The sequence below is a fragment of the Onychostoma macrolepis genome, chromosome 13 (genome assembly GCF_012432095.1).
Source record: "Onychostoma macrolepis isolate SWU-2019 chromosome 13, ASM1243209v1, whole genome shotgun sequence".
Lineage (NCBI taxonomy): Eukaryota > Metazoa > Chordata > Actinopteri > Cypriniformes > Cyprinidae > Onychostoma > Onychostoma macrolepis.
This window is the reverse complement of record NC_081167.1, coordinates 15,561,372-15,576,491: the sequence shown is the minus strand read 5'-3', so window position 1 is coordinate 15,576,491 and position 15,120 is coordinate 15,561,372. Positions and strand designations below refer to the sequence as shown.

General features: G+C 35.1%; 1 protein-coding gene across 1 annotated transcript in view; it reads left to right on the top strand.

Annotated features, from left to right (window-relative positions):
• The first annotated feature begins 877 nt into the window (after positions 1-877).
• Positions 878-15,120, top strand: part of prim2 (DNA primase subunit 2) — a 95,243-nt gene continuing 81,000 nt past the window's right edge. Inside the window, exons 1-7 of the mRNA XM_058794988.1 lie at positions 878-1,026; positions 1,369-1,529; positions 1,633-1,745; positions 2,013-2,107; positions 2,404-2,524; positions 3,094-3,189; positions 3,487-3,624. Coding sequence (XP_058650971.1) covers positions 1,376-1,529; positions 1,633-1,745; positions 2,013-2,107; positions 2,404-2,524; positions 3,094-3,189; positions 3,487-3,624 — 717 coding nt within the window. The 5' untranslated portion in view covers positions 878-1,026; positions 1,369-1,375. The remainder of the gene's footprint in view (positions 1,027-1,368; positions 1,530-1,632; positions 1,746-2,012; positions 2,108-2,403; positions 2,525-3,093; positions 3,190-3,486; positions 3,625-15,120) is intronic.

Below are 15,120 nucleotides of genomic sequence, written 5' to 3'. Positions count from 1 at the left end.
CACAAAAAAAGAAAAGAAAAAAAGAAAGAATGAAATAGAAGGTCAAATGGATATGACAATTATCTATAACTTTACTTGGAATATTATTGTGGGAGTAAAATGGAAAGATTATTCAGGACAAATTTTCTTTAAAAGAAAGAAACTTTACTCAAGTTCATCTTGTTTTCTACTCGAAAATTAAGATAAATGCATTTCAAATAAATTATTTAATATGTAGTGCCAAATTATTCCTATGAGTTACTTAATACAATGCAAGACAGTAAAAAAGTATTTATTTAAGTTATATACCATTTTAGTAAATTATAAGTGTGTTCATACCAGAAACAACAACAACAAAATGAAATGAAACGGGTGAAATTGAAATTGGAATAAAGCAGTTTTGTTGTTGTTTTATTGTTTTTGCACTACTTAGGCAACAAAAACTCGTTCTTTTTAGTCAAATCTTTTAAATGGATCGTTTGAGCCTGTTACCAAAACCAGTCTGAACGATTTGTTCAAGAGAATCGTAAGTGAGTGGACAGTAGGATTGAACCGAGCATTTGACTGATATGGCGAAAAATTACTTTAATTGCCGAAAAACAGAAATGTTACAAATAAAACGTGCTGTACCTAATGTGTTTACGACTTTATTGTACGACAGGTTTATAAACACACACACAAACTTTTCAGCCCAAGTTTTAAATGAGTAACCAAAAAAAGCAACAATGTTTGCTTAAATATAGCTTTTTGAAACGTCAGGAACATCTTGATCATAGGTCTCGATGTAGCCTACAAGAATAGTTGAACTGGCTGTTTTAACCGGTTCTTTGAAAAGAACTGTTCAAAAGAACCGATTTTGTGGAATTGATTCAGACTTTTATTCACCAACAGAGAACAGAGCACAAAACAAGCCCCCGGAAACAGCCTTCGCGCAACACGATTGGTGAATTTTCAGAGTGTCGTCATATACCCGCGCTTTGTTTGGAACGTCAGCTCTTTGGCGGGAATTAGGCTCCGGGAAGAGACAGGCAACGATTGTTTTGAGATGTGAGTTTTCCTATTAGATGACAGTAACGCGTAATAAATATATAGTTAAGACACCTAATATTATTGTAATGTATGCATTTAGTGATAAATACGCACGAGGACTGGTGTCAGAAAGCAAATTATGCTACTTAAATTATGTTAGCTAGTTAACCTAGCATTATTCAAGTTTAGAAATTATAGTTACTGTTTATGAGCTCTCATGAGAGCGGTACTGTAATATCTGTTTGTGTATTTATTGATCGTCAGCTACTTAGACTCATCATTATAATCGCTGATCATAATGATTTTAAAAGACGTCACATTATCCAGTTTTAGTAAACTTGTTGTTCAAACTCTGTCTAGATTTGAAATGCAGTTTCCAGTCAGAAGAAAGAAGCTGATCGGCAGCTCTCAGAATGATCTGTATGATCTGTATGATCACTGTCTTCAGTTTTATGGACAGCCTCCTCTGGAGAACATCTCTCTCACTGAGTTTGAAACCTTTGCAGTGGAGAGATTGAAATGTGAGTCACCTGCATTGTTCAGGTGTAAAGAGCCTTCAAGTGAGAATTATCTTACTATGCTAATAATATATTTGTATATATAATTACTATGTGCTTTTCCAAGTGCTCAAGTTTGTCGAAAACCTTGGGGTGAGCTTTGGGAAAAATTCTGAACAATACGGCAAGAAATTGGAAGCTGAAATTTCAAGTCTGAACTTTCCACACAAGGCAGAACTGGTGAGGACAACACATTCTTCATTTACACTTTTTTTTTTCTTATGCTGCACATTTTGTTAAAAAAAAAAAAAACATTTTCAAAATCTTCAAAACGAATTTGTCTATAATGAAGAGGATGGGTAGGTATTTTCATTTTACTATATTTTGCTCATAATTCATTAAAAAGTTATTAATGTTATGTTTTCCTTATGCTTTTGAACTCTTTAAATGAGTAAACTCCATTTATTTTATATCGCTTTTTCCCCCCATTCTGCCCTAATAACCCAGAGTGAACCGAAGGTTCCGGGAGGAATATCTGAATATGACAAACGAAGAAAAGACCACATCTCCCATTTTATTCTGCGCTTGGCTTATTGCCAGACGTAAGTATTCTTTATGTGCAATTCAGCATGTACTTAAACAGATTCATTAATTATTTTGTTTTGGCCAGTTATCTTTTTTTGTGAATGATACTAATGTTTTTTTAAGCGTACTGAAACTTAAGCTATGAATTTGCATTTATGTAACCTTTATAATATAAGTTTTACAGACCTGTTTACATGCAGGGTTTTGCTCCAAAGCCATATTCTCACTAAATGTATATATTTAGGATCATTTATTGGCAATTTTTTTTAAATGTAAGGTATAAATTAAACCATATGCTTTTATTTCGTTTTAGGGAGGACCTCAGGCGATGGTTTATCCAACAGGAAATGGATCTTTTCCGCTACCGATTTAATTACCTTCTTTCAAAGCACAAGGCTGACTTTTTGCATAAAAATAATTTGAAGTACGAGACGGTGAGACTGTTTTAAATATTAATTTATTTGTTGAAACATCCTCCAATTCCCTTTCTTTTGATGATATCGGAAAAATCTGTGTATTTAATTATTTTTAGATTGCAAAAACTGATAAATAACTAACTTCATCTATTTTCAGGTGTTGTTTTCTGCCCTAATCAGATTAAAAACTCTCATCCAGCTTCCCAATACATTGCTGACTAATCACTTTGTCTAATTATTGTCTTTGAAATTATTTCCCATCATGATTTAGATCTGTGATGCAGTGTGTTTTCACGTACAGTCCTGTAGGGGGCAGTTGTTCAACACTTAAAACATAGTTCATCTTTTAGTTCATGTCTTTCAGTTCCACTCTCTTAACATTCCTAATATGATTTCAGAGCTATGCCTGAATTCTTGCGTTTTCTAGCCGCAAATAAATGCTAATGCCATTGTCACTGAATAAAAGCTAAATAATATATTTTGTAATAACCTTTTCACATGATCGTTTAATCTGCTGTTTTTCTTTCAAGTTGCTCTCTGAATTGTGGTTATAAGCGCAACATTTTTTCCCCCCTTTCATTTTACAGGTAAGTGCAGAGGAGAAGAAAAACCTACAAGACAAGCTCATCGCGTCCAGTTATGGATTAAGTGGAGCCAAAGTGCAAGAATATGATGTCTACAAAGTAAGTTAATTCTAACATTATAAAAATAATAGAGTTCTAAAAAATGAGTAACTTTGTAAAATATGGCATACTAGAAAGGTTCATTTCAAATCATTAAATTCATTTAAACCAAGTTAAAGTTCATAATTCATGTTCTATGACTTGTAAGTGTTTATCTGACTTTTTTAATTAATTTATTTATTGACCTGCCTGTAAATCTCTTAAAATGAGCATAAGCTGTAACACTTTAACATTATGTTTGTGCAGTAGATTTAAAATTGATTAAAGTATATAACTTCTTATTTTTCTGTGTCAAAGGTGCCATTCCAGGATGCCCTGGATTTAGTGCGCACAAGGAAAGTCTACTTGCTGGCTGGAAATGCTTACATTCCCCACTATGAAATTGTCACGATTGTTCTTAATGACTTCCGAACAAGACTGTCCAAAGCACTTGCGGTAAGTAACAAAATTGGAGCCCCTTCACAAAACAATCCGTGACCACCACCAGAGGTTCATTTGTAAGTGGTGAGATGGATGTTGTAAACTTTGAAGGAAGGCATTATTAGGAGGGATTTTGCTTTTTGGTTTTGATTGGGAATGGTTTCGAGACCCCACACACACACACACACTTAACATGTATTTCTTCACTAAAACTCAAAGGTTTCCCATTTTCAAAGGGTTCATAGCAGGCTTATTGTAAGCTACAGAAACAGAGCTTGTAGCTCTCAGTTAGAGTTGATGGGGGAACTGCGTTAAGGTGGTCTTGGATGACTAGAAAGGTAACGCGACCGAGAGGTTATAGCAGTCATGAGATTGCTTTTTTTTTTTTAAGGTGTGAAAGAGTGGGCGTAGAGATGATAGTTTGGAGAGGCTTACCGTAAAGTGCTTGATGGCACACACTGAGAAGTCATGGGTCATTTCCACCCTCAGACGGAGATTAAAAGGCGGCTAGGAGATGGAGGAGGTCACAGGGAGGGTTGTTGGTCAGGAAATCAAAAGCAGCTTTTCTGTTAGCTCCTGCCAAGATTGCTGTAACCCACCATGGAGGCGTCTTGATTTTTTCCCCCTAACTCTGCCAAATGGCAGCAAAATGTGCTTCCCTGCGATAGGCTATTATCCTTTGAAAAATGACGCTTGTGTTTGTATTCCTACCATTGAGTTTCTCCCCTTGCATCATATTTATAACGCATGTTAATGTGATGTGTGTCAGGATATTCCCAGCAGACGGCACACTGAAGGCATTTCATGCTTGACGTGGAGCATGAGCTTTGCTGCTTCCTTGTTGTCTTTTGTTCAGTAGCACAAGCACAGATATGAAAAAAATATACAGGATCAATCAGACTTTAATCTTTTGAAAATAGTTAGACACTGTACTTGAAATGCTATTGAAGAAATGTATTGCAATATATACAGACACGTATGGGGTCAGGAAATGTTTTATTTTTTGAAAGAAATACTTTTATTTAGCAAGAATGCATTAAGCTAATCAAAAGTGACAGTAAACCATTTATAATGTTATAAAAGATTAAAAATAAATGCTGTACTTTTAAACTTTACATTTTCAACAAAGAATCCTGAAAAACATGGTTTCCATAACATTAATAATAACGATAAGAAGAAATGTTTCTAGAACAGCAGATCAACATATTAGAATTAGGGATGTGTGATATATATCGTTTTAACAATGTGCAATTTGACATTGAGTATTTTGCAAAAACCAAACAGAACACCTACGGAGTTCACGCATACATTATGTGATTAAGTCTAGACTAGAGCGTGTGCACATTTAGAGTGTGTTTTTTCACTGCATGATTCAGTCTAATAAAATGCATTAAGAATGATCACAAAATTCAAGATATGGGGGCAGAAAATGCATATCATTTCATGTTTTTTTTTCTTCAAAAATAAGCATGATTACAAATGTGATATTGATTTTATACAACAGTTCAATAAAAAAGTTAATATTAAGAGACTTACATTTTAGTCACCATACTGCCTGTTTTTGCTCCATTTTGCCAACAAAAAATAATTCCAAACAGCTACAGCGCTTGCACACTTTTAGAAAAAAAAAAGGCTTTATTAAAGGTAAAATTGGCCATGAAAGGTAAAAATGAATTTAAACTAGGGGTGTCAAAGTTAACGCGTTAACGCATGCGATTAATCAAAAAATTTTAACGTGTTAATATTTTTTTTTAACGCAAATTAATAATTTGATAAGGTTTGACCCCAACTTCTTCCCGTCTTCGCAGCGCGGAAGGTTATCTATCATTGTGTGATGAGGGTACAGCGAACCAGTGTTGCCAGGGTAACGGCACAAGTGGGCTATTTTGAAAATACTGTCGCGGGAAAAATTACAGAGCCGTGGGTTGCGGTCTTTTGGGCTACTTTTATAATGGACCACGGCCGCCCAAAGTGTATATAGACAAATTAAAATTAAAGTAGATCCTTTTATTAATGTGTATTATACTTGGAATGTATCCCTAGCAACTTAAGAACGGAGAGGCGGTTAACATCACAAACAAAGTGAGTTTCAGACAGAGCATACATGTTAAGGCTTTTACACAGCAGAAATAAACATGACAACAGCCACTATAGATTATATAAGATAATGAACACACGATTACGATAGGATATGGTCTGTATGTGATTTTCTTGACTGAGTCTTCTTCATAATGCATTTTGTCATAATACTTCATGTAAGGTCGCAAGAAAATGTTTTGTTGTGTTTATTTAGAAATACTTTTGATAATAGTTGGGTAAATGTATACTGGGATTGAAGCGATGTGGCTTGGTAAACGTTTTATTGCTAGTATAAAGATTGATAATGGCTGAATAAAAACAAAAGAATAATGATAAAAGAATAATAAGGATTATGTCTCATACCTGGCGGAAGAGTGATGGGTTCTGTTTCCTTAAACTAGTTTGTCATGCATTTCTTTATTTCAACACATTTACAGGTAAATCCTAGTATTTTAAATAATGAAATTTGTGATTAATCATGATTAATCACAGTCCATGACTGTGATTAACACGATTACATTTTTTAATCGATTGACAGCACTAATTTAAACTTATATAAAAATATTAATTTCTATCACTGATGTGAACTGACCACGCAGAATATGAAGAATATCAAAAACTGCAGCTGTTCACGGTAGACAGATATCAGCACAATAACACACTTGGCAAAATATCGTCTAATTATCGTTATGGAAAAAAAATCCCCAAAAATATCGAGAGATTTTTTTTTTTTTTCAATATCGAACACCCCTAATTAGAATGCTTTCTGAAGGATCATGTGACACTGAAAACTGGAGTAATGACTGCTGGAAATTCAGCTTTGCCTTCACAGAAATAAATTTCATTAAAAAAAAAAAAACTTTTCTGTTTTTTTGGATCAAATAAATTCACAATTGGTGAGCACATACAGGAAACTTCTTTCAAAAACATTAAAAAGATCTTACCAACCCAAATATGTTATGTTATTTACTTTAGTGAAGATAAAGCAGTTTAAAAGATCTACAGTGCTCCTGTTTTTCCATCAAGGTTTTGTTAAGCATGAGTTCACTGGTTATTTTATTGAGGTTATGTATAAAATAACACTCTAAATATGAAGTGCAGTTTAAATATTTCATTCATCAGCAGAACGGTGTGGTGGCTGTTAAGGTAATAGCCGCCTGTTTGTCATCTTCACTCCATTAATATCCAACATTCAAATGAGAGTTCCTGTGATGATAAACAATGCAGCAGCAGGTTTAATTGCTGCTATAACTGGAGAAATTAAAATGTGTGGAGGATATAGGGAACAATAATAAATCGGGCAGCTTTGTGAACTCAGATTACTTAACAACATTAGTCTGCCCAGCTTGGGTTTAATTGGGCGTTTTAATTGAAACTGGGGAGCGGTTGTGTTCGGTTGATCACTGGTAAGTGGAGAAGAGACAGGCTTTGTGCATTTAGTGCTGGCATGTAGTCTGCATAAATTTCCTCGTGCTTCTGGGATTGAATGTTCTTTGTGCTAGTTGAAGATGTTTTGTAGGCAATGTGTTTTGTGCTGTGCTGTTTCTGAGTTTTGTGTTACACCTGAATGTTGGGCATTATGATATGTCATAGATGGATGATGCAAAATTAAGAGAGGCTGGTCTCGGCATGGTAAATTATCTTTCAGCTTGGTAGATTTTTTATTTTTTTTTCGTCATCTACATGCCATCTCGTCAAGGCTGGCCATCATAGTGAGTCTGCCAGGCAGTTGGACAGCTGGTGGGATGGGTTTTATTTCGGCGGAATGTACTCAGAAAAGTCATTTGAATTATTATTCGGTAAGCTCTTGTCCGACCAAAGCGGGGAATAGACACTGCTAGTCAACAATCTCCCTTCTGCCAGCATATTGAAGTTGTATAAGCCTGCACATTAATCCATCCTGGCTAATGAAAACATATGCTGCCTGCACATTTTCTTTTTGATGGCGTTCAGGATGGCCACGCTGGAAGAAAATGAAATGTGTCAATCTTCATATTCTCGTCGACTCCATAAATCAGGCCTGGAATGGGTCTTTTATGATACTCAGAATCATTTCCAGGGAGATTGTCTGAAATCAATTGGCTGATTCAAAATCCTTTACCATGCATCACCTAGTTTAACTCTGAATGTCCATTTTAGTAGAGCTGCCATTGACCAGTAATTGTTGCAGGTGAATATTTCCAAAAGTGAGAGAACGCATTAATTTTCTGTGTGTTTTTTTTTTTTTTTTTTAAGCAACAATGTTTTTATTTAAGATAAAGAATGAGAGTGTTAGACGTTAGAAGTTTGTTCTGAATTTGGCTCTAAACCAACATTTTTGGTTGTTACATGGACTGATTTGACCATTGAATCAATTTCCTGGCCATTGTAATGCTTTTTGAGGTTTTATAAGGGTGGCCTTTTGTCCTCTTCCAGGCTTTTCCATTTTGTCAATGAAATTTTTTACGTTCATGTACCGTGTACTTTCATTTTTATGCCCTTTAAAGATAAAATGCATACAGCACAAAAAACCATTTATGTTGTTGTTGTTTTCTCATGATTCATTATGCTCTTGAAAGCATCAGATTGTGTTAAAAACTACAAACTTGTCAGTAAAATTTAGAATTGTATGTCATCAGTTTATAGATTTATGGAGTAACATAGCTTAAATTTCCAGCTTGTACTTTTCTTTTTTTTTTGGTGGTGGGGCCAGTGCAAATTTAGAAAATGCTAAATGGAAAAAAAACAGAACATCATTTTTGAGCCCTTCTCTACTACTTTATCACAATTATCATTACTTCCCTTGACACTACATCTGATCAATCTGAAAGGCCTATAGACCTATGTCAGGGTAGTGTCATATTTCATTTTTGACAGGAATGAAAACAAGGCTGTAAGCGATAGAAGTACAAGTTGTTTAACAACATATTAATTGTTCACCAGATAAAACATTTTTCTGAATGTATAAAAAGAAACTTTCAGTAGGCAAAACTCCATGAAACAGGAATGATTACTGAAAATTACATGGTCCAGAACCTGTATGCAGTGTGTGGCATAGTAAAGACTAGGGGTGGGAATCGCAGGGTACTTCACAATTCGATAATATCACGATTCACGAATACAGCGATTCTGCGATAATCGCTATATTTCTAGAAAATCCTATAACGATACATCAAGATATCTGTCTAACTATGAAAACAAAATGCCTGTGGAAAGGTTAAGTGCAAGTTTTCTGTTAAGTCCAAACTGATTTACAGCACAAAAAGTTCTGTAAATCAAATTTAACATGTTAAGTAAATTAATCATTTTATTCTTGGAGAATTAGAGAAAAACATTTATTTCATAATGATATTTTCCCCCATTTTAAATTCTTATTATCCAATGAAAGGTTAGATTTTTGTGATTTAAAAAAAAAAAAAAAAAAGATCAAAAGGATTGACCAAGGGTGCTGGTATTTTTGGCCATGACTGTGTGTGTGTGTGTGTATATATATATATATATATATATAAACGATAATTTATAACTTTTCCACGACATTATAATTTATTGAGATGCACTTGTATAAACCTGGTACATTTCAAAATTTACCTGGAGTGCTTTCTCAACCTTTCCTCTCCTCTCATCATAAAAACGGAGCCCCGCACATGACATATTCACATCGCATCTCAAGTTTATTTCAAATGTAGACGCGCGACAAACGCACACTTCTGCGCCGCATTACGGCTCTTACAAGGTTTTGTTTCGTCGTCTATGCCATATAGGTGCAGATTTATGTTTCTGCCGGTCAGTGCCTACACTTCATATATAAGGGAAATCCACCTGCGATCCGAGCTGAGAGGTTAGGCTACTCACGGACTAAAATATGTGCTCTGCAATAATAACGTGATCGCACCGATATAGTTCACACTGACAGCTTTTCTGGGGCAAATTTTTAGTTCTCATCTTCATAAGCATAAGCCGCTGGTGCATCCCTGATTTGTTGTTGGTCTGCCATTACGCTCGTATTTCTTCTTCACTGTGAATTACAATTTCCGTTCATATGACCATTCGCAATCTGGGAAGCGCCACCACAAGAAGTCTGGAGGTAACGTTACTGCCGCTCCTTTAAGCCAAAGTGGTAAACAGCAGGTATGAATTTAGATCTTTTTGTATGTTTAAAAAAAAAAAAGGTAGATATTTGGTGCCGGAGTATCGATAACGTCCCCCGGCCGGAAATATGGCGATAAATCGGCACATCGATTTAATGTCCCACCCCTAGTAAAGACTGTAAGTCCATCCCTCACAGCCTTGTTTTCCTCCATGTAAAATTCAATATGGTGTCTAACCTGATTAAGGTCTATAAATAGATTTATAAATGATGCTGATTTGTGTCTGGATGGTGGACATTGCAATTTTCCTGCTTATACCCCATGTTTCATTGACTGCCTGACAAACCCGCTGAAACTTTAGTTTCTTTGGAAAGTTTCAAAGGTTCTCCTGGCATGCAAGCTGCAACTTGCCAATTATGATTTAAAAGCCTTGCATCGTGTTCGGTTTTTAAAAGAGCGGTCACCAGCCAGCAGAACGTGGTGAAATACAAAGGTAGTCATGTAGAGTTAATTGTGTCCATGACGAACAAACAGAACGTCTGACATGGGGATCCGTTCTTAATCAAAGCTGAGCTGCGGCTTATGGTCCGACATTTAAAGCGCTATTTCCATCAAAGTCAGTGTAATTCCCTCTCGTTGTTCAAAAGTCATCATGGATGAAGCGGCTCGCTCTGCAAATATTCAACACTTTTTGAAAATAAGACCTCTAATATAATGAGACTGTCCATTGATGGAAATTATTATTAGCCTGAGCCTTATAAAGCATGTTAAAGACTGTACCATCTCACTAATTCTTTTCCTGTCATATTGGTAATGAGGTTTGGTTTAAAGCTTCAGTGTTCTTGACTTTCACACTGTTCCTATAATTCCTTTTTTATGTGCTTTTCAGGGCTCAATAATACTCAATTTTTTTTTTTTTGCTGGTCAGGCAAGTAGTTCAGTATTTCAGTAGTTCAAATTATTTATCTAGACATTTGGTAACACTTTACAATAAGGTTCAATATTTAACATTAGTTAACTGTATTAGTTAATATGAACTAAAAATGAAGAATACTTCTACAGCATTTATTAATCTTAATTTCAACATTTACTAATGCATTATTAAAATCATAAGTTGTGGTTAACATTAGTTAATGTTAGTTAATAAAAATACAGTTGTTCATTTATTGTTTGTTAGTTGTTAGCACTGTGAACTAACATGAACAATAAATGAACAACTGTATTTTTATTAACTAACATTAACTAATGTTAACCACAACTTATGATTTTAACATGAACAATAAATGAACAATAACACTGTGAACTAACATGAACAACTGTATTTTTATTAACTAACATTAACGAATCTTAATAAATACTGTAATGTATTGTTCACTGTTCATTTGTTTTAGTTAATGCATTGTGTTAACAAATGACACAATACAAAAATATACAATTGTCCATTCTTTTTTTGGAAAATAATAATACACTGTCTCATTACTGATATGTCATTTTAAACCCATCCAGATACTTCTAAGACTATTCATTCTTTCAGCATAACCTCACATATCTTAGCCAGCTATTTATAACATTATCTTGGTGGTATTTAATAGAGATGCACCAAATGTTTAGCAACTGAAATTATTCGGCCAAAAATAGCCAAAAAAGATCTTTAGGTGTTCGGCTGAATAAGAGAAAAGACCAAATAAATGACACCGAACAATCACGTGACGCGGTCAAATAGAGGTGTGCACTAATGCAGCAGACATGTCGGCAGTGTGGAAGCATTCGTCCGAGAAAGACAAAAAATCATTACAAGCACCGACAGAGAGAGACTGATTAGTGCTGCATCTCACGTCTCCGATGAGAAGAGGAAGAGGTGGTTGTTGCTGGTTACTGTATGATGATTGAAATCGCAAAGTGGCCTAAAACAATTAGTAAATAAACTGCAGAACGTTATGTTTTCAAATACAAACACAAATCACATGTTTTCTGCCAGTGCTGCATGAGCTCGTGGCGCTAACTGCTTTTTAGCCAGGGTTCAAAGTCCAAAGTCTGAGCTGAAACAGTGTTGCTCGTCAGTTGCTGATTAACATTTTTACGAATTTTTCCAAGGCACTTGACAATACGATACGTGCGCCAAATATCTGTGCACATTTGTATTGAGAATAGGCATGGGCCGGTATGAGATTCTGACGGTATGATAACCTTAGATAAAAATATCACGGTATTGCGATTACAGCTCTAAAATATGTTATTTTTAAATGTCTGGGTAAAAAACAACACAGTTTTTTTCCACTGAACACGATATATTTTATTTTTAAGAAACATATAGAACATTTTGGAACAGTAAACATGTAAGGCTAAATTAAAATAAATAATTGAATTCTTGTTAATTAAATTAAGTGCAGTCACTTAGGTGAGCCTAAACCTTGCAGCTCAACAATAATCAGAACATAAATTATTTTCTGTAAAAAAAATAAAAAAAAATAAAAAATCCTTATAAATGGAGAAAAACTAAAATAAAAAAAGGCAGTCACTTAACCTAAACCTACAGCTCAATAATTAAAAACATAAATCAAAACATAATTTCTGTAAAAAAAAAAAAAACACCATTAAACCTGCAGCTCAACAAGGTTTTTGGAGATATGCTCACTTTCTACACATTCATCTTTCAGTCCAAGTTATGAGCGGTGAGGTACAAAGATGTGTGCACATACACATAAGGAGAGAGCGCGAGTGTGTCCTCACACACACACACACACACACACACACACACACGTTCGTTTTTGTGAAAAGTGGGGACATCCCATAGGTGTAATGGTTTTTATACTGTACTTACTGTATGTGCTATTGCCCTACACCTAAACCTACCCCTTACAGGAGACTGCATTTCAACTTTCCCCAAAAAAACCTCACACTGTATGATTTATAAGCGTTTTGAAAAGTGGGGACATGGGTCAACGTCCTGAAAAGTCACCTTCACCTTGTAATACTTATGTCATACCTTTGTCATTATACAAATCCATGTCTTGACTTTTCACAAAAACGCGCGCACACACACACACACACACGGTCTCTCTCCAAACAGTGGCAAAGACACCTGAGAGCCAACAGTTTGTTTGTTTTTTTTAAATGACGTGATTTTGAACAGATGTAAACAATGGCAGGAGGCTTAAAATTATAGACGTGATACCAGCTAAATTTAATTGGTGTACTAAATCGCAGAAACGTAGTACTTTAGTCTGCTATTCCCCGCTCTGTGAAGTAATGTGAGGGAGGAAACTAGTTGACGTTGGCTAGTTAATTAGGCATGTTATCTGCCTCGGTAGCTAATAGTATTTATTTCAACACTGAAACAACCGGCGAATGGGTCTCTGTCTTCTGATCGAGGGTGAAAGAGGGAGAAATGAAGATGACACAGATATATCGTTTGTGTACGACCTGGAAGTATTTATTTAGCGATCGGCGCCAAAACGTCATCTGTACGGAACATCATTGTGTACGGAAAATGATTGGTCTACGTTACCCGAAAAATTCCCATACGGCAGACTTCGTGTTTTTCGACGGGGGGAAAAGTTTCAGGGATTCACCTCATTTGGCCATCATCCTACACACAGGTTACTCTCACTGACCACTCGCACCAGCTGGAGGGGGAGGGGTCTTGTGACTCATTACGCTCTTCACTGCTCACAACTGAGGGAGTCCTGCACTTTCCGTCTTTGACGACACATAAAAAAAACTGCGCATACCGCAGGAACGGTATAACGAAAAATTTGAGTGGTTTTGAAACCGTGAATTTTCCAAACCGCGGTGTACCTTGAAACCAGTTATCGTCCCATGCCTAATTGAGAATCACTTATGAATCTGCTGTTGTCAACAAAAAGAAGCACTGTTCTTTAAAATACAATAAAAAGACATTAACAATAATAATAATTACAACAGCTCTATTTATACAGTTTTTATAATATTTACAGACAGTGTTCAAATTGGGATCTGTATTTTCTAACGTTTTAAATTTTACAACTTAAAATTTCTAGTATTTAAATTAGCAGTGTTCACTTATCATGAGAAACTAAATGTTTACGTTTGTAAGACATGAAAGGATGCCTAACAAACGTATGATGTAGTGACATTTCAGCACTGGCCCGGGCAAGTGGCAGTTCCACCAAAATGCTGAAGATCTCTTACAAGCTCCATATGGTTGAGCTTTGCTTCTTTATAAATTGGCACCTGTACGCCAGAAAATGAGAGAATTAATTAGTTAGTTAGTTGTTTTCTCTGGATGTTTTATAGATTTAATTGCCAGCCAAGTTTGCTGACTTGATCATGTCAGTGTACTTTTTCTCATGATATTTTTAGATTCATAATTAGGACTAGCTCTGTTTAATAAGTGCCCTCTCTGTGCTGCCTGATCTTTTGTTGTTACCTTGATTTGCAGGATTTTGACTTCCAAAACTAAACTTGACTGAAAGAAAAGGTCTTTCACTGAAATAGTAGAAAGCTTCGCATCTTAAAATAGATACTGGCAATTTGGAGCATGTATAAATCTTTCATTGATGGAAGTGTTTGTGAGAGGGGAAACTTTGACACAAGAGTTTAAGATATTTGAAAGTTATATTTTTGTTATTAAAGTTATTACTTTAATTTGGCGCAAAATAATACATGTTTAATTAACTCTGTTTAAATATTTTGGAAAGGAATCAAATAAGTTCTAAAACATCTTTTTCCCTTAAGATTTTGTGAAACAAAGAGGAGCTGTACACACATACTGAAGACTGCTGGATGAATTCAGTTCTGTCATCGATGGATGGCAGAATAGGATTAAAAAATGTTCTCATTCATTCTCTTAAGGCTTTCATGTAGGTTGCTTTGTTTGCTTCATATACACTACCATTCAAAAGTTTGGGGTCAGTAAGATTTTTTTTTAAAAGAAAATGATACCTTTGTTTAGCAAGGATGCATTAAAATGATCAAAAGAGACTTGTACATTATTACAAACAAACAAAACAAAATCTGTTTCAAATAATTGCTATTATATATAAATCTAAATCTTACCAACCTCAAATGTTTGAATGGTAATGAATAAGGAAATAAGATTTTATTTGATTCACTTCCTAATGTCATATTGAATTATGACTGCAATGGGCTTTAGCAAGTTTGTTGTCCTGTTTTGTGTTTTTGAGCATCAGCATGCATACAGAGGTGCGTTTGTCGTCATAGCCATAATTGTGACCTCTTTTTATGCTAATATCATCCATCATCATTTGTGTTTACATTAGATCCAATTAAACCGGATCATTTCACATACACCTTTTCAGTCATGTTTTTCTCTTTCAACTGTCAACCAGAAATGACATTATCAATTTCTTTTGGCTGCATCACG